The 21350-nt window shown below is 37.1% G+C and overlaps 1 protein-coding gene across 2 annotated transcripts in view; it reads right to left on the reverse strand.

Moving 5' to 3' along the window:
- Nucleotides 1-13608: 13608 nt before the first annotated feature.
- The window catches only part of LOC126354150 (tetraspanin-9), a 472671-nt gene continuing 464929 nt past the window's right edge, over nt 13609-21350 (reverse strand). For both annotated transcript variants that reach the window (XM_050003562.1, XM_050003561.1), the window contains one exon: nt 13609-14124. In XM_050003562.1, the coding sequence (XP_049859519.1) occupies nt 14032-14124 (93 nt within the window). In that variant the 3' untranslated portion in view covers nt 13609-14031. The remainder of the gene's footprint in view (nt 14125-21350) is intronic.

The following is a 21350-nucleotide window of genomic DNA, read 5'->3' on the forward strand; positions in this document are numbered from 1 at the left end:
GCCTTTTACGAGGTGCGATAGGAAAGTTTTAAGAATGGATCAGCTACTGCTTACTGGTTTGGCGGGCAGGTACACAAAGTGTGGGGAGTGCGTCATTGCCTTGTCCTTGAATGCCCTCTGACAGGATACTGTGTTTCCTTTATTCAGTTCATTGTGGCAACTGGCTGAGTGCAGGTCTGTTAGGCCCTGTTGCCAGATTCTGCCTGCATGAAAATGGACGTATAAACAAAGCAACAAGTTTATGTGAAATTTTGTTTACAAACTGAGAAATCAGCTTCTGAGACTTATAAACTATTAAAAGCATCTTTTGGAGATAATTGTATGAGCCAGTCAAATGTTTTGGTCTAGTTCAACAGATTTAAAAATGGCCACAAATCATTTGAAGATGAACCATGGTCCAGCCATCCTTCCACCTCAAAAATGAATGAAAATGTTGTGTAAGTTCGTGACTTTCATGACTTAGTGCACTCTGATCATAGACTTACAATTAGGGAAATAGCTGATGAACTTAATTTAAGTTTATATGGAATTTAGTCAATTTTAACTGAAGATATGAACACGTGTCATTCCAGTTCATTGTGGCAACTGGCTGAGTGCAGGTCTGTTAGGCCCTGTTGCCAGATTCTGCCTGCATGAAAATGGACGTATAAACAAAGCAACAAGTTTATGTGAAATTTTGTTTACAAACTGAGAAATCAGCTTCTGAGACTTATAAACTATTAAAAGCATCTTTTGGAGATAATTGTATGAGCCAGTCAAATGTTTTGGTCTGGTTCAACAGATTTAAAAATGGCCACAAATCATTTGAAGATGAACCATGGTCCAGCCATCCTTCCACCTCAAAAATGAATGAAAATGTTGTGTAAGTTCGTGACTTTCATGACTTAGTGCACTCTGATCATAGACTTACAATTAGGGAAATAGCTGATGAACTTAATTTAAGTTTATATGGAATTTAGTCAATTTTAACTGAAGATATGAACACGTGTCATTCCAAAAGTGTTGTCAAGTGACCAGAGACAATAGTGACTTGAAGTGTGCCAAGAACTAACTAATCGGACTACAAATTACCCAGATTTGTTAAAGAGGGTAATTACAGATGACTAATAGCGGGTATATGGATATGATCCTGAAACCAAAGTGCAGTCTTCACAGTGGAATACTGCAGGTTCACCACGACCGAAAAAAGCATGGCATAGTTGGTCAAAGGTGAAGACAATGTTGGTGATTTTTTTCGATTCTACTGGTATTGTGCATCATGAATTTACTCCTAGAGGACAGACAATTAACCAGGAACACTACAAACGTGTCATTCAGCATTTGCATGAAAATTGCGGAGAAAAAGGTCTGCATTGTTGAAAGACAAGGATTGGGTGCTACAACATGACAATGCTCTGGCTCATTGTGCCTTCTCCATCGTTGAATTTTTGAGCAAATTCAAAATTCCTGTACTTCCACAACTGCCATATTCCCCTGATTTGGCCCCTGCAGAATTCTGCCTGTTTCCTAAACTGAAATTTTCACTGAAAGGGAAACAATTTGACTATATTGAAGACATTCAGGCAAATACGGCAAGTGTCCTTAACACACTTCAGGTAAAAAAATTCCAGCAATTTTTCAAAAAGTGGAAACACTGTTGGAGTTGGTGTGTTCAGTCAGAAGGGGACTATTTTAAAAAAGATACATCACAGTAGCATTTGAGTATCACCATTGTACAATTACAAGCCCACTCTTAAAATTTTCCAATCGCACCTCATACTTTCACTTCTCACAACCCCACATACACATATTTTGTATAGCCAGTGAAATGTTATGTAACTTTCCATAAGCCTCAATAATAGTTTGCAGGTGAACCTCCACATACTGCTACAATAGTTTTCTGTTGAACATCTACGAGCAATAAAAGATTAACCACAAAGTTCACAGTACTTGATAAATAGAAAGGTACATATGGAGCACATACTATCATTGTTTTTACACACAGCCTAATTGTTTAACACTCGTTCAATGGTTAAGTTGAAGCATTGTTGTAGTTCTAATCAACACACATTGCTCGTCTGAAACTCGGCCGTGGACTGACTGTCTTGTGACCAAAAACCGGACCCTTATATATCCTCACAATAATAGGTGCTGAAGCAACAGATTGTTCAAAATTTAATTTATGGAAATTACAATTAAAACTTAACTCATTAAATTAACCGAATACATTGAAAAATTTGTACCTTTTAAAAGTTTCTTCTACTATAGGAGTTAGGCTGAATTATTTGTTTAAATGATGAAGTTAACAAATATAGTTACATAAATAATACTTTTGACAAACTGATAAGTACTTTGGAATTAATTTAAGTCTAGCTTTGATAACACGTTTTCAAATAGAGCCAAATAGATACTTTAAGATTACTGTACTAGCGTTTCACTTTCCAAATGATTACGATTAGTGCAGAATTTCTGTTTGTTTATATGCCAATAATAGAATTTAAGTTACAAAACAATTACTGATTTTGCCCTATAATGACAGATATTAACTAGAAATAGTCAAAACAAATTATAACATCAATTACATACATAAAACTAGGCACAAAATTAAATCTGGTGTTATATTCTTTAAAATTGAGGACCAGCCTTTCTCTGTTATGAAAATGCTGATTATATTCATGTATGTTAATGGTAATTAGTTAAAAGTAACAAAACAAATTTAAGGAGGCAGATGGCAAAATAAGAGGGGAATTAAAATTATCCCAGCTTGCTTTGTCACATCACACCCTCACTGAATTCAATGACTACAAGTGATGCCTTGGGTTTAAAATCTACACACAAAAAATCTTATCAAAAACTACAGTACATACGTGTTTTCAAATTTTAACTTATGCGAACTGGCCATACAAAAAAAATCTGCATACAATATAATTACAATTGGTGTATTATTGTACAATATCACAAAATATCTACAAGTTATACTTTTAATAAAATTTATGCATCTTCATCATAAGTGATGTAATTTTTTGTTAAGCAAAATTTACATTTTAAAAGACATATCACTTTGTATAAGTCCTGTCTTGCTAAACAAAATTAATCCTTGTTGGTTGCAAATAAGTTAACTTACACTGTGCATTGTAGTTCATGTTTAGACAATAAAAATTTCACTTTCTCACTGTTTAATAATTTTCACAAGCACTTTCAGTTTTTCAATGAGCTTTCACACATTTTCTCACCAAGTTGTCCACACCTTCAACAGCTCCAAGTGGCAGTTAGTTAGGAAATGCACTGCGACCAGTTCCCTCTGCCACAGTAAGTGAAAAAATTAGACAAAATACCCTATTTTAGGACACCTACTTTTTCTTCTAACTTAAGTATAAGCAAAAATGTTTAACACTAACTGCAAATGGTAGTCATTGCATCATAAATAAATAGATTACATAGTTCTCATAACATTACAATAATCAGCACTAAAATTGACTATAGTATGAAAGGTGGTCACTATACAAAATTTTTAAATCAAGTGCACATTACACTACAAAACATTACTCTAAGTCATAACTGTCTGAAACTGGTTAAACTTGAAGACTTCTGTTTCTTTCCCATTTGCAAAATAGCAAAAACTCAATATGTGTATTGCCTCTAGTAAAAACTCAAGATGTTCAGTACCATAGATTTACTAATCATTACGTTATGAAAAAAGAAGGATAGAGTCACCATTACATAACTTAATTACTATTCAAATCAAAATTAAGGGGATGGAAGTTTTACCAAATCATTGCTCTATTTCTCCACACTGAGTACTACTCTCATTCAAGCAGAAAATTAAATCCTCATAAAGTCACAAAATATTAGCAAATAGTTGACCTGTCAGAATATTCACATCAGTCTAGCACCACAGTTACCAGTGAATCAGCAAAATTATTGTTCTTCATCCCAGTGTTACCACTTCAAGCTCATAATTCCTCAGAATACAAAAAGAAGTTTTCAGATAACCTATAGATAAAATGATGCAGCATTATATGACTTGTAAATAGTGCTCTTTCAGTTAATCTCTCATTCGAGTTGCAGTGTCATGAATTGTTGCTCAGTTCAAAATTAGATCACCAATATAGTTACATTACATTCATTTGTATTCAGTTACATTTTCATTAATCATGTCAATCAGCTTCATTATTTTACTTATCTTCCTCACTTAGTTAACTAGTGGAGTGCATTCTCAAAAAATATCCCTACTGCTGAGACAGGCTCCCTAACCATTAAGGCCCTAACATTATTCATTATTTTATTATTTCATTTTTGCTTTGTTATCTAATAAATAAACACCTGCTCTGCTTATCTAATGCAAAACTGACTCTACTTAAAAACACTCTTCTGTAACAGATCCTTATGCTAAGGCAAACTTAGCTCTCATTACTGATCAGACAAAATTATCATCCAGAAAAACTATTATTTCACTGTATTCCATTAATTTGCTCAAGATTCTAGCCTGAAGGGTGATATGCATACAAATCTTGCTAATACATTCCACACACATTACTCCAGGCAACTACCTTTAAGTTGTAATTCCTTAATGTTAGAAAATGGCTATACCATGTCACCAATAGAAAGTTATCCCACATACACTGTCACCAATAGAAAGTTATCCCACATACACTGATTGTACTGAACACAAGCACTTTTACTATACCACAATTAATATTAATAACTTAGTATCCAAGATGGTGTTTTTACTTCATATTGCCTCTGCTGCTGCACCAAATTACACATACTAACTTCACACATGAGCTGATTATTCGAGGTGTTAATATCCCCTACACATGGTGACACCTTTCATTTTCTGTTTAACTTACCTTTTTGACAGAAATTCTTTAACCATGGTACCAATTTACTGTATTCCATCCTCTTGTGAAGCCATTACTTATAACTAACACAACATGAAATAAATAGATATATAGATAACACTGAAGAAAACTTTTCTAATATATTTCTATAGTATAGTATGCTACTCCACAAAATTACATGAAAGTAGAATAGGATAGGAGAAGAGTTTGACTGCCTCAAGAAACATGAAAAATGACAGCTGGGGTAAGCATTATCACCACATAATGAATCCAACACAGAATGTTGAACCCCCTACTTGCTAATTGCACAAGAAAATAGTCCCAAATATTACATCAATACTAAGATTTCGGATTATTGACAAATTGCACTCCAACAACTGTCCTGCCAATTCCACAGTTAATATTACCTCTTATTTCACACTCTTTGGTAGCTTATCAGTAGTACCAATAACTTTTATTCCAGAAACATGCATCACTACTATACCCTCTGTGTTCATAATAGACTCAAAAAAATGTCTGCAAAATGCCATTCAAATCACTACCTCTGTCCAGTAAACACTTAACATGTATACCTTGTACACTTGCTGTTATTACAGTGTGACCCACTTCCTTTTTACTTACCATGTGATCTTGTCCATACAACAAATCCTCATTAATCCTTTCTTTGCCTAACTCATTGCCCTCATTATTAATTATAGATTCAAATACCCCATTCTCATCATTACTTGATTTGTCATTGCTTTCATCATTACAACTACAGTCAGACTCAGACACATTTTCACTTATGCTGTGCTTTAGATTTTGTACCTCTTTTATCTTTATCTCCATTTCATCATCTTTGAATCTACATTTTCCTTTAATTTACCAGTTTTTCTTCTACCAATACTGCACACTTGGTTTCCACCTCAGTTTCTGAATAATTTCTAATGTGATCAGTTTGGTTTGGTTTAAATGTGTTTTCAGCACAAAATTTCATGGTAGCTTTGACTTAATCTTTACACTGTTTTTCAGAAGCCTCCACCCTCCTACTACAGTCATCACAAAATTTCTTTCTCTCTTCTACACATTTACTGCCCATCAATGTTAATTTCTCATTAGTGTTATGTACTACTGTCTTTATCTTTTCATCACACCTCCTAATCTCTTCTCTCAAACTATTAATGTATTGTTTTGTACTTATATTATTCATAATATACCTTCACAGATTAAATCCTCAGAGTGATTGATATTCTCAGTTTTGAAATAATTTGCAATTTTTGTCTTCTTACTGTGAAATTAACAGCCATGAAGTATCAGATAGACTCAAAACATTCAATTTGGGGGAAAACCAACTCAGTATTACAGCAGTTGTATGGCAGGTATCATATACAGGGTGCTTGACCATTATAAATACAACCAAAACAGGTGTGTGAAGGACAGTGAAACAAGCAAATAATACTAATAAACGTAGGTCCAGAAACAAACACTTTTTTCCAAATGTTGAACCTTCCATAAGCCTCATTAATAGTTTTCAGACAAACCTCCACATACTGCTACAATATTCTCCTGTTGAACAGCTATGAGCAGTAAAAGCCTAACCACAAAGTTCACAGTTCTTGAAGAAAAGAAAAGTAGGTATGGAGCAGATACTGTCATTGTTTTTACACATGGCCTAATTGTTTAACACTTATTCCACAATTAAGTTGAAGTATCATTGTAGTTCTAATCAACACACATTGCTTGTCTGAAACCAGGCCATGGACTGACTGTCTCATGACCAAAAACTAGGCCCTTATATATCCTCACAATAATAGGTGCTGAAACTACACATTGTTCAAAAAATTTACAGAAATTACAATTAAAACTCAACTCATTGAATTAACTGAACACATCAAAAAATTCATTCCTCTTAACAGTTTCTTTGTCGTTAACCAGCCATGGCTGGACAGAATACAATGTTTATCAACTAACATTTATACAACACCATATACAAGATTTATATTACAAATAAAAGAAAATATTTATGTAGTGCACAAAAACACATAGAACATAGAGAAAATGAAATATAACTAAATAAGAAAGTAAAACTACATAGCAGCAAATGAAAACACCATAAAGTAAAATGATTACAAAACCATGTAGATCACACACATAAAATTTCGTTTTGGTAAAATATGTAATTTAAGTAAAACACAAAATTAAATGTGCAGTTAACTGGGAACATAAAAAGAAGATTAAATTTAGGCAAAATTATATATAAAACATAACAATATTTATTATTTTGTCCATTCACTAGAACCACTGTTGAAAAACTCTTCCAAGGAATATAGTGGATGTTGTTTCAAGTCCTGAGCAATTTTTTTCCAAAATAATTCAGGTGGCAGGGATTTCACTTCTGGAGGCAGTTGATTGTACATTTTTACGGCAACTGTTGGAAAGCTGTCTTGTGTGCTTGATAGGCGACACCTTGGCACTTGAATGTTACTCTTACAGCGAGTGTCATGATTATGTACACTCCTGGAAATTGAAATAAGAACACCGTGAATTCATTGTCCCAGGAAGGGGAAACTTTGACACATTCCTGGGGTCAGATACATCACATGATCACACTGACGGAACCACAGGCACGTAGACATAGGCAACAGAGCATGCACAATGTCGGCACTAGCACAGTGTATATCCACCTTTCGCAGCAATGCAGGCTGCTATTCTCCCATGGAGACGATCGTAGAGATGCTGGATGTAGTCCTGTGGAACGGCTTGCCATGCCATTTCCACCTGGCGCCTCAGTTGGACCAGCGTTCGTGCTGGACGTGCAGACCGTGTGAGACGATGCTTCATCCAGTCCCAAACATGCTCAATGGGGGACAGATCCGGAGATCTTGCTGGCCAGGGTAGTTGACTTACACCTTCTAGAGCACGTTGGGTGGCACGGGATACATGCGGACGTGCATTGTCCTGTTGGAACAGCAAGTTCCCTTGCCGGTCTAGGAATGGTAGAACAATGGGTTCGATGACGGTTTGGATATACCGTGCACTATTCAGTGTCCGCTCGACGATCACCAGAGGTGTACGGCCAGTGTAGGAGATCACTCCCCACACAATGATGCCGGGTGTTGGCCCTGTGTGCCTCGGTCGTATGCAGTCCTGATTGTGGAGCTCACCTGCACGGCGCCAAACACACATACGACCATCATTGGCACCAAGGCAGAAGCGACTCTCATCGCTGAAGACGACACGTCTCCATTCGTCCCTCCATTCACGCCTGTCGCGACACCACTGGAGGCGGGCTGCACGATGTTGGGCCATGAGTGGAAGATGGCCTAACGGTGTGCGGGACCGTAGCCCAGCTTCATGGAGACGGTTGCGAATGGTCCTCGCCCATACCCCAGGAGCAACAGTGTCCCTAATTTGCTGGGAAGTGGCGGTGCGGTCCCCTATGGCACTGCGTAGGATCCTACGGTCTTGGCGTGCATCCGTGCGTCGCTGCGGTCCGGTCCCAGGTCGACGAGCACGTGCACCTTCCGCCGACCACTGGCGACAACATCGATGTACTGTGGAGACCTCACGCCCCACGTGTTGAGCAATTCGGTGGTACGTCCACCCGGCCTCCCGCATGCCCACTATATGCCCTCGCTCAAAGTCCGTCAACTGCACATACGGTTCACGTCCACGCTGTCGCAGCATGCTACCAGTGTTAAAGACTGCGATGGAGCTCCGTATGCCACGGCAAACTGACTGACACTGACGGCGGCGGTGCACAAATGCTGCGCAGCTAGCGCCATTCGACGGCCAACACCGCGGTTCCTGGTGTGTCCGCTGTGCCGTGCGTGTGATCATTGCTTGTACAGCCCTCTCGCAGTGTCCGGAGCAAGTATGGTGGGTCTGCCACACCGGTGTCAATGTGTTCTTTTTTCCATTTCCAGGAGTGTATTTCTTGTCTTATGCTAAAATTCCTTTGATTTTCTTTTATGTAAATGACACAGAAAAACAAATACTTGCTAAAAACAGTCATTATGCCTAGCCTGGTGAAAACAGGCTTACAGTGGTCCAGTCTTTTGCTATAGGATATGATCCTGATGGCTTTTTTTGTAATAGCAACAAATCTTTGCAGCCTAAGGAGTGTCCCCACAATGACAGTCCATAGCTAATGTGGCTGTGGAAGAGTGCATGGTAGACTATTTTGAGAAAGTGGTCAGTTATTACCGTGTTCCACTTCCTCAGGAGGTATATCACATGAGAAAGTTTGGTGCATACATATGCGGTTTATGGAGAGTTTGCCATCAATCTTGAAGCCCAGTAGTCTGACAGTCTCCATGTTTTCTTGCTCTTCAATGTTGGTTGGACTGCATATCAAATGCAAATATCTTAAAATATTCCTCTCCCTGAACTATTTTTGTTTTGAGCAGGAAAACTACTCTCTTAATAATCTCTTAACATTAGCTGATGTTTTTGAATTCAGGTATTAGTTGCTAGATGCATATAACTATAAAATATGACAGAATTATGAGCCACCCAAAAGCTTGATTAGGGCTGCAACTTTATGACCACTGCTATAAAATTTACCATAATTTATACAGGGTATTTTGCTAAACTACTTTTTGAAATAATGCCATTGGAACTTCACAATCTGTCTTATGTGACATTTGGTGTCTCCGGAACTGAATCTTCTATTGTAGTTCATTTATTCCCCTGCCCACCAGACTCGGTAATGATTGCTGACAGATTAGCTATATAGTAGGTGCACTAGAGTGAAATGCAGTTTGGTGTTTACTTCAGCTATTAGGTTCTTTATGTTTTAATTCCATCTGTTACCACTAAAAATAACCAATTACATTTGTTTAATTGATTCCATGACCACTGACTTACCTTTAACATTATATTCAAACTTTTTAGATAATTTCCATAATTTCTATCTACTTGTGTGTGTTACACTTCATTCAACTGTACATTTTTGGTGGTGGTGGTGACAGGGTGGTGATGGCGGAGAAGGGGGAAGGGGAAAGGGGAAGGATGAGGGGAATTGATAGTCACTTTAAAATAATTTGTGTTGCGTGTAGTTTGATGAACTGATCTCAGATAAAGGAAATAATAATTCAGAGGACTCTAGATACCAGTATTCCTTCATTTATTAATCCATTTTTACATGTTTTGGTGTTAGCCATCATCAAACTCCTGGCTCAGTTAAAAACCATAAGATTGTGTAATTACATGGTTGACCTGCAAGGAACATGAACAGACTTATTTGCCACAGTCATCTCCCTCCTGGATGCCTTTATAGCACACCTGAAGAAACTGTAGAAACCTCTTTCATTCTGAAATATCTTCCTTGAGAAGTGACTCAACTAAAACACAACAGCAAAAATTGGTAACACACTAACAGAGTAACTAATGGTTCAAATGGCTCTGAGCCCTATGGGACTTAACTTCTGAGGTCATCAGTCCCCTAGAACTTAGAGCTACTTAAACCTAACTAACCTAAGGACATTACACACATCCATGCCTGAGGCAGAATTCGAACCTGTGACCGAAGCCGTCACACCGTTCCAGACTGTAGCGTCTAGAACCGCTCGGCCACTCTGGCCAGCAGAGTAACTAATAATATTTGCTATCAGAAGGGAATGTATCTCAAGAACAAACATTAAGGTCACATTACAGCATACCATCAAGACTGTTTGGTCTTTGTAAGGTGCACAAAGAAGGTCTTCCTTTACAGCCTATAGTGAGTAATTTTGACTCCCCCCACATATGATTTAGCCAAACATCTTGCTTTCTTGCTGAGACCATTGGTTGGTGAATATTCACATCATATACAGAATTCTGACAATTTTATCAGCAGACTGGGGGCTCTCCACGTAAGTAGTTTGGATCTTTTAGTGAGTTTTGATGTAGTATCTCTTTTATACTACAGTACCTGTTGCTGATTCCTTGGCACTGATTGGTAAACAGTTTCAATCAGACATCACTGCTTTGTTTTGACATGCTCTTTCCCTCAACTTATTTTATGTTTAACCAAGAATATTTTGAACAGACTGACAGCATCACCATGAGCAGATTCTTGTCTCACATGGTGGCTAACGTTTTTGTGGAGGATTTTGAGGAAAGAGCACTTGAATCAATGGTTTCTAAACCACTTCTTTTTTTGGAGACACATGGATGATACTTTTGTTGTGTGGCCCCAAGGAGAAGATAAGTTAATGGATTTTTTTCATTATTGCAACTCCATTCATGAGAACACTTGATTTACAATGGAATTAGAGAAAGATGGTTGTCTCTCATTTCTAGATGTTTTTGTTAGATGGGAGAGTGATGGCTTTGTGGGACCATAATTTGTACTTGCACTCTTCAAGTTGTCATCACCCATCCAAAACCATGAGCGTATTTAGAACCCTTGTGCACAGGACTTATGCAGTGTCAAAAGCAGATAGCGTACCTAAAGGGCTTGCACATTTAAGGACAGTGTTAAGAGACAATGGATTCTCAAGCCCACACATTAACAGGGCATTCTCAGCTAAAACCAAGAAGTCGATAAAGAGGAGAATTTATGAGCAAAGTCCTTAGCTTTTCCTCCCTTTGTTGGAAATATGTCCTTCAAAATAACAAGAATCATTAATAATATTGAGGTGAAAATGATTTTCCACCCACCACCTAATATTTTGGACCAGCTGGTATCAGTGAATGATAATTTGTTACTGTGAAAGAGGGGATTTACAAAATACCTTGCCAGTGTGGCATTGCCTATATAGGACAAAGAACATGCACAGTGGAAGAATGTTGCACAGAACATAAATGTTGTGCTCGCCTTCTCCAACACAGAAAGTGTGCAGTTGCGGAACATTATATCTCCAGACAGACATACAATGGGATATTACCAAACAAAAATTTTGGCCACAGGAACATCTTCCTGGGACTCCGTTATCAAAGAATCTATTGAAATATAGTTTGTGGAAAATCTAATGAACCATGACAGTGGCTACCATCTGAATAATGCTTGGAATCCCGTTATTTCTGAGATTTGCTCCAGGCAGAGACACCAGATTACTCTGATAACTGCAAAAAGTGGCAACACTGAAGACAGCTGATCCTTGCAGTTCCACCAGCAACAGCACTGCTGCCAGGTGGTGTGGACCTTCTGTCACTGTGGCTTATGACACATTCATGGCAATACTACCAGTGTGCTATGTAAGGTGGAATGAAGAACATCTTCGTTAGTCTTTGATGGCTCACCTGAAGATGACTGGCAAGTGTCCAGTTCAAATATCATGGAATGAAGTTCACAATGACTGGCTGCAATCCCAAAATCTATTTGAACAAATGTTATTTAGTTCCTCTCCGATGCAACCTTACATTTTCCCTTATTTCCAGAGATAATCTTGTAGTCTGGTTGACACAGTGTCAGAAAATCCTTAATTCAGTTCCACAGTAAGTTAAATTTTCTCCACATATTTGCAAAGGCAGAGCATAAGCCATTCATTTGGCAGTTCAGCATATGAGGCATAAACATAACCTTAAAGAAAAGGAACAGGGCTCAATGTCTACTTCATAAAATATGCAGTATCACAGATGTTTTCATTTTCAAAAACTATTTTAATACAAAATTTTGTGTCCACTTTTAACAATAAAAACATTAGTCATTGCCTGAATACAATAAACATAAATAAGTAAAATACCTGTCCTTCAAATTATGTACAATAGTCTTAAAAAAATATGGAATGGTAATTAAATATGTTTTCTTAAACAGCTTATTTACAGAAATTCATTTATTTATTTAATTGTTTATTCTAGTCTGAACTCTTCATTTCAATAAAAATGCTTCCTATTAATATAAACAAAAGTTTTAAATAGTTTCTTTCACTTTACAATAAACTAGACTCTTCATGGTACATTGTGACTGTATTGGAAAGCAAACACATATTTGAAAATCAAAAGCTGACTTCTTTCTGCTGCAGGTTAAATTAGAGGCTATTTTATGTGAAAAGAACTCTTGAAGTGTATTATGTATGCAATTTAATAAATATTATTACACATACTGAACACTAAAGTATCAGTTACCATTGAATAACTGAATTGTATTCAGAAGTGAAAAATTTCTTTTCAAAAAGAAAATAATATTTATGTATTTCTTTCAGCATTATACAAAATTTAGCAATACATCAATCTACATTTATGCCTAAATAGTGGTTGGATTAAAAATGGTTGTCCTGGAGCCAAATTCCTGCTCTGTAGCTCTACATCTAGTGAGAAAGACACTTATATCAATATAGTAAATTATCATTGGTGGGTATTGCAGAGAAAATCTTTTCAATGAATTATATTTTCATATCAGTTTTATGATTCACTAGCAAATAAATAATACCAAGTGATGATGGAAGAAAATTTTAACACCATCTCAGAATAAATGCATTCAAAACAGTAAAGTCCATTACAACTTAAAATACTAGAGGAAAATTGTGTATTAAAATGTATTACTCATTCAATAAGAGATTCAAATTTGTGTAGTAGGGGACAAAAAAGTTTTGTATCAGTTCAATTAAAGTCATGTCCATTCACAACTGAAATCCATCTGGATCAAATGGAACCCTGTTAGGTATGAGTACACAGAAAAATTTGAAAACTATAACTAAGAGTTTAGGCCAGTATGTGTATTAATTGAGACAATACTTTTCAGACTATGACTACGCAGATACCCCATTGCACATTACAAATAGTCAACTGCTGTCAGTGCATGAAATTGAATTTCTTGAGCCAGTAGCAGCAATCTGCCAAGAATAAAAATATTTTGCACCATAAACATTTCTGATAAGAAATTTGTGTGTGTGTGTGTGTGTGTGTGTGTGTGTGTGTACTAGCTCATATTGGAAATTAATACACATTTTGCATCCTTGGAAGAAATATAGCTTTTGGTGCACTGAAAATACGCTAACATAGACACTGGTATAATGTCAAACAATATGCTCGCACTCAAGAACATAGAGTGGCTTTATGCATAGTGTTTCACAGTTGTTCTCTAACTTTAAAAAATCTGTTGCATCAAGGTTTTTTCTTAAAAATAAAAATATCATTTGTAATCATACAATAATTACTTCCATGATTATCTCATATCTATTGGAAATTCACCACTCTTCACATCACATTTACAGAACGTTTCTGTATACTCTGCAATTCAGTTTCTTATCCCACAATGTCACCTCACAGATACATTTCAGAAACATGATGTTGGCTGCTTCACATGCTATGAATTTGGATGATATGCTTTGTAGGCATGAGTAGACCTCTTATGCCGCACAGTGCAGAAAAGGAGCATTGATGAAATCAGACCAAATAACTGCAAAGAAACACCAGAATTAAACCAAATAATGAAACACACTACTAAAAATTAGAAGTATTGAGTCTTAATTTTAATGGAAATTATTTTTGTGAGGAGATTCAGCAATATTTGTATCTGTAGTGTATTAGTTGCACAAAAAACATTATGGCAATAAATGCTTCTAGACATATGAGAACATAAACTCAGTTTAAGGTAAGCCCTAATGTAAAACTAAAAGTAGAGTACATAATTTCTGTCCTGCATGAAATCATTTTTTGTCTCATGCTGTGTTTAATCTTACTTCCACTTTTTAAAGTGTAACTTATTTCACATTTTATCATTTTAATGTATGGCCAGTAGTGTCATCCATCTTTCTACAAATGTATGTTACCTCTTTGACGCCCTTTTCCATGTAGGGAGGTTCTGAGATTTATTAGAATGTCAATAGAACTGTTTTACCCATGATATTGATCACTTAATGAGTTAAAGATGGCATTATTTTTCATTCATTAGTCTTCTGGCAAATCTGATGCAGTTTGCTATGACTTCCCCTCCTTGCCAACCTCTTCATCCCTGAGCAGCACATACACCAAATATCATTGATTATTTGTCTGATATTTTCCAACCTCTCTCTTTCTTTACAACTTCAGAATTCTACAGCTTCCTTTAATACTGTGGAAGTCACACCATATTTCATCACATATGTCATATCATCTTGCCCCTTCTTCTTGTGATATTTCCTCCATGTTCATGTTCTTGCAAATTCTGCAGCAGTTCTCTTCATTTCTTATCTTAACAGTCCACTTACTTTTTAGTATTCTTCTGTAACATCATATCTCAAATAATTCTGTTCTCCTCTTTTCTGGTTTTCCCCCAGTACATGATTCACTTTCATACAGCACTGTGTTCCAGATTTACATTCTCATAAATTTCTTCCTCTAATTAAGGTCTTCTTTTGATATTAACAGGCTTCCTTTAGAAGAGGAGAAAGATTCTAGTTGTCTGTGTAATTCTCTTTCTTATACCAGCCTTACTTCATCCATTGTGCACTATTTTTTTCTGAGGTTCAAGAATTCCTTCACTTCATTTGTGTTCCCCTAGTGTGATGTTAAGCTTGTCACTGATCTTATTTCCACTATTCTTCATTACTTTTGTCTTTCTGAGGTTTACTCTCAATCTGTATTCTGTACTCCATTCAACAGGTCCTGTAATAATTCCACATTTTTATTGAGGGCAGTGATGTATTGAAGCAAATCCTGTAATTGATATTTTTCACCTTGAATTTTTATCCAACTGCTGTCCTGTTCTTTTATTTCATCATTGCTTTTTTGACATGCTGGTTGAACAGTTGAGGAGAAACACTACATCCATATCTTATCCCCCCCTCCCCCTTTTTAATGTGAGCACTTTTGTCTTGCTCTTCCATTCGTATTTTTTCTCTCTTAATTCTTGTGTTTGTGGGAATACCGAGAGCTTTGAGACATCAAAACCTCTCTGACGTCCCAGGGAGAGGATCTTTGGGGCATATCATTCAGTAGTGCTTCATTTATGCCTTAGTACCCTATTTCCACTTATGTACTGTATTTACACTCCTGGAAATGGAAAAAAGAACACATTGACACCGGTGTGTCAGACCCACCATACTTGCTCCGGACACTGCGAGAGGGCTGTACAAGCAATGATCACACGCACGGCACAGCAGACACACCAGGAACCGCAGTGTTGGCCGTTGAATGGCGCTAGCTGCACAGCATTTGTGCATCGCCGCCGTCAGTGTCAGGCAGTTTGCCGTGGCATACGGAGCTCCATCGCAGTCTTTAACACTGGTAGCATGCCGCAACAGCGTGGACGTGAACCGTATGTGCAGTTGACGAACTTTGAGTGAGGGCGTATAGTGGGCATGCGGGAGGCCGGGTGGACGTACTGCCGAATTGCTCAACACGTCGGGCGTGAGGTCTCCACAGTACATCGATGTTGTCGCCAGTGGTCGGCGGAAGGTGCACGTGCCCGTCGACCTGGGACCGGACCGCAGCAATGCACGGATGCACGCCAAGACTGTAGGATCCTACGCAGTGCCGTAGGGGACCGCACCGCCACTTCCCAGCAAATTAGGGACACTGTTGCTCCTGGGCTATCGGCGAAGACCATTCGCAACCGTCTCCATCAAGCTGGGCTACGGTCCCGCACACCATTAGGCCGTCTTCCGATCACGCCCCAACATCGTGCATCCCGCCTCCAGTGGTGTCACGACAGGCGTGAATGGAGGGACAAATGGAGATGTGTCGTCTTCAGCGATGAGAGTTGCTTCTGCCTTGGTGCCAATGATGGTCGTATGCGTGTTTGGCGCCGTGCAGGTGAGCGCCACAATCTGGACTGCATACAACCGAGGCACACAGGGCCAACACCCAGCATCATGGTGTGGGGAGCAATCTCCTACACTAGCCGTACACCTCTGGTGATCGTCGAGGGGACACTGAATAGTGCACGGTACATCCAAACCATCATCGAACCCATCGTTCTACCATTCCTAGACCGGCAAGGGAACTTGCTGTTCCAACAGGACAATGCACATCCACATGTATCCCGTGCCACCCAACGTGCTCTAGAAGGTGTAAGTCAACTACCCTAGCCAGCAAGATCTTCAGATCTGTCCCCCATTGAGCATGTTTGGGACTGGATGAAGCGTCGTCTCACGCGGTGTGCACGTCCGGCACGAACGCTGGTCCAACTGAGGCGCCAGGTGGAAATGGCATGGCAAGCCGTTCCACAGGACTACATCCAGCATCTCTACGATCGTCTCCATGGGAGAATAGCAGCCTGCATTGCTGCGAAAGGTGGATATACACTGTACTAGTGCCGACATTGTACATGCTCTGTTGCCTGTGTCTATGTGCCTGTGGTTCTGTCAGTGTGATCATGTGATGTATCTGACAACAAGAATGTGTCAATAAAGTTTCCCCTTCCTGGGACAATGAATTCACGGTGTTCTTATTTCAATTTCCAGGAGTGTATATCCGTCTTTCCCTATATATATTATCTACTTCTACGAAACTTTAAATAATTTTGCATTATTTTACATTGTTGAATGTTTTTTCTTGATCAGCAAATCCTATGAAAATATAAGCAAGACTTAATAAAAATAACGCCATCAAGTGTAACACCAGAATTACCTCTCTATAGCCTTTACCTCTCCTAAGGACACAACAAGAGTCATCTAATGGGTTCTCAATTTTCTTTTCTAAGTTTGTGCATGTTTCTTTTCTCAGGATCATGGATGCATGATCTGCTCAGCTAACTGTTTGGTAGTTATCATAGTTATTTACCTTTGATAAATTTGAAATTGCATGGATGATGTTCTTCCAAAAGTCCTAATGTTTGTCTCCAGCCTCATATATTCTACACACTAATTTTAATAATCATAAGGTTTCCACATTTTAGAAATACTGTATAAATATTATCTATCTTCTTCCTGCCTTGTTAGTACACAACTCTTTAGAACTCTTGTCAACCATATTGTAATTATGGATCCAATATGGGTTACAAATCAACATGACATGTCATCATGTCAGCAGTCTCATACAATGACAACTAGGGAGGGTGCCAAAATGTAGTAGCAGATGAAGGCAGAGAGGAGTAAGAGTAGGTGGTGGTGGCGGAGGGATGGAGTTGGAGGAGCAGAAGCAGAGGTGGATTAGTCAAAGAGGAATTGGAAGATAGTCAAAGAGAAATGGAGAGGTAGTCAAAAATAGGGGATATGGCCCACTCGATGGAAAGTAAGGAGTGTGAAACATTTTTGAGATGGAAAACTGATGATCACTTTGTAATTAGTAATCAGCCTGTACTGTATCTGAAACCCTGGAATACACTGATCACAGTCAATTGACCAAATGTGTAAAAAGTTCTACTTGTATGAAATATGTATGTGTTTTGTAAACAGAACAGCACAAACACTAGTCTAATTGAGTTAAATGACTGCAAGTATTCTGCAGAGATTCATGAAACCAAAAATACTGAGATTACTAGCATTTGATTCCACCAAATTGGAAATAAAATGCTATAGCTAAATATATCATATAGTTTATTGGAGTGGTCTAAAAATACTTGAGAATCAATTTTCTATAATTCCCATTGTTCTTAAATAACATATCCTTTCTGACTACAAATACCATTCCTATTCAGATGCCCTCCAGTTTTACTTAAGTAGACCTGAAGATATCAATACTTCCACTGTCCATATAAATGATGATCTATCTTCATTGCTCAGATGGATGCAAAATCTGAGGCTAAAACCAAATCTTAAGAAGTCCCAAGTGACTTTACTGTCTTGTTAGGCGTTTGTGATATCTGAACTCCAATAGCTTTTCTCTCTTACTCATCTCAAATTGTACATTAATATTAAATTTGATTACATTATATGTACTCTCCATGCCAACAGAGTCATAGTGAGGAGATCCTCCAGCACATAGAACATGTCAGAAAAATAAGAATGCACAATAAGTAAAGAAAAAAATATGGTAGTTTAACTTCCACAGTCCCCAGGTGAAATGTTTTCCTGAATAAAAAATCTTAAAAACATTGTCATTTGACTGTTAATGAGTAACTTGAAAAAAAACCTAAATTTTCAATACACTGAGGTGCAAATGATCATTCTTAGGCTATTGTAGCCATGCATCATCAAGTAGAAAAAATAATTTTTGCAACCTTATACTCAAATTCTTTTATATTATTAGCAATGACTTACACATCAGTTGGTACTAATAAGAAATTAAAGAAGTAGAAAATGCTTGGCACCAATAATTCTTTAAGGCTCCTGTTAAACTGAAATTAATAGTAGTCAAACTTTGTATGACTGATGGGTAGTTATTGGAAATGTGTATTCCTGAATAATGGACACCTTTCTGGATAAGAGTAAGTGGCTAAAGGTTTGTGAAGATTATTCTTATTCATAGTACTGATTCTAGAAACTGAGCTATTTGTTTTAAAAACATAGTTTTAATGACAAAAATTTCATTGAGGAATAAATAGATCAGGATGCAGCAGTTATTACCCCTAGTTCCATAAACAGGCCTTTGCAAGATGTTTTTGAGTTCACAATACAAATAATTTTTACATGTTCTCTTCTGACATTGTCCGCCTGGAGGCAATCTGTAGTATTATGTACACTGAAGAATTTATTATCTGCCAAGATCACTAAAATCATTCATTCATATAGATTACCAGTATCAAAAATTTTCTGTTGCTGTCTTTGGATCTGCAAAAATTGGGACCAAAAATGGTAGGCTAAAGCAACTAACATAACAGCACACACAATTATATAGAACATTTTCAAGACATGGAACAACAACATACCTATATTTATATCACTACACAATCATCACCTTCAGTACAGTAAGTGGTGCTATGCAAAGAAAGTCCACGTTGGTATCATGATCTGTATTAGAAGTCGGCATGTCAGTTTTAAAATAACAGCTACGTACACAAATTTTATCATGCTGAATACAAGTGCTCACATTTTCCACCACTTCACAATTGACAGACACCAGTGTAAACATTCTTACTGATACATAAGTATATCAGATGGTGCAGTTGTAGTACAAGGTGGTAGTATCATCTCACATCAGAATAAAGCATGTATCTACTATTCCATATAGAAAAATTATTATCATTACACACAATACTAATCAGTATTTTGCAGTTTATAAAATCTGTCTGTAGAATCATGTGCAACATTCATAAATCATAATTTATGCATATAATGTAATTGGATAGGTAAAAAAAAATCTACTCACCAAGTGGCAGCAGGGGAAAAAACACACACACATACACACACACACACACACACACACACACACACACACACACACACACACACACACACACACAAATGGTTTTACATATGCAAGCTTTCAGAGCAAGTGGCTCCTTCCAAAGGAAGGGGCAAAAGGCTACAATTTATACATTAGCCATTTTATTTATTTTTAGAACACTTTTTAAAAACTTTTATAAAAATTCTGACCAGTCCTTCACCAAATTTTCCTTTGCACAGAATTACAATCAATATGACAATCTATAACCACTTAAAGGCCCTCTATGTACAGCTGATGGTATCATATGTAGGTTGATTTTAATACATCAAGGAATAGCTCAGTGTCTACAGACACAGATATCATATTTAATGAAGGTGCATCCATAGCACATGTACCAACAATGCAGCTATTTAATGTTTGTGCTATTATCATCAATTATGAAGTTAACATGAGCGTACTCATGACAACACTTTGCTCATGGTCTAAGTGAAATATTGCCACTAGGTACACTCTGATCACCTGATGTCTAGGTGAACACTTTTCCATTGTTTAATATAACCAATGTACAATTGTTACATCATGTGGGACTGCAGTCACTCTTAAACTAAGCCCATGATTTAGCATTACCATCTCATTCTTACATATACTTGTGCTAGAACAAATATGTTCACGTGGTATTCACCACAGATGACTGATGTCAAAAATGTCATCATATAACAGAATATAGCCAGTGTTTAAATCGTCATAATTTTAAAAACATTGTTACATCAGTGATAGAGATTTAACCTAAACATTGGGTGACGAGTTTGTACTTAGACGTTGAGTAATGCTGAGTTCACTAGACATTGAACAAAGTGTTGTTGCAAGTATGTTCTTTTATGCATTACACCTTATGAAAAAAGAAAAATACATAGTTCACTGGTTCAGTTAGGAGCAATTGTAATTCTGTGTGATAAATTAATTGTACACCAATACATCAATTGTGGAAGAGATTTCACCTAAACATCTGGTGACTAAATTGCAGATAGTCAAATGATATATTGTTGTATACAAGCTAGTGCAAACAGCATATTTGTCAAAAAGTGCAAAATGTTATTTATAACTCGATTGGTAAATAGATACAGAGTGTATTTTCCAGATGAAAAATGTAATAATGTATTAATTGCATATTTGAAATGAGTGGTAATGGCTGTAATTAAATTAGCTCATATATGGCATTATGAAACAAATATAGGATTTTTTTTTTTAAGTTTCAGGGTCATCTCATGTAATTTGTTATTAAGAACTGGAAAAAACTGGGCAATAATGTAATTCTGTATTAAAATTTTGCTTAAGGAATTGTTGTAAAAATGTTTTTAAAATTATGATGATTTTGAAACTGGCCTTATTATGTTACATGATGGCATTTTTGACATTAGGCACCTGAGGTGAATACCA

This window comes from Schistocerca gregaria, chromosome 3, assembly GCF_023897955.1.
Source record: "Schistocerca gregaria isolate iqSchGreg1 chromosome 3, iqSchGreg1.2, whole genome shotgun sequence".
In the NCBI taxonomy this organism is placed as follows: domain Eukaryota; kingdom Metazoa; phylum Arthropoda; class Insecta; order Orthoptera; family Acrididae; genus Schistocerca; species Schistocerca gregaria.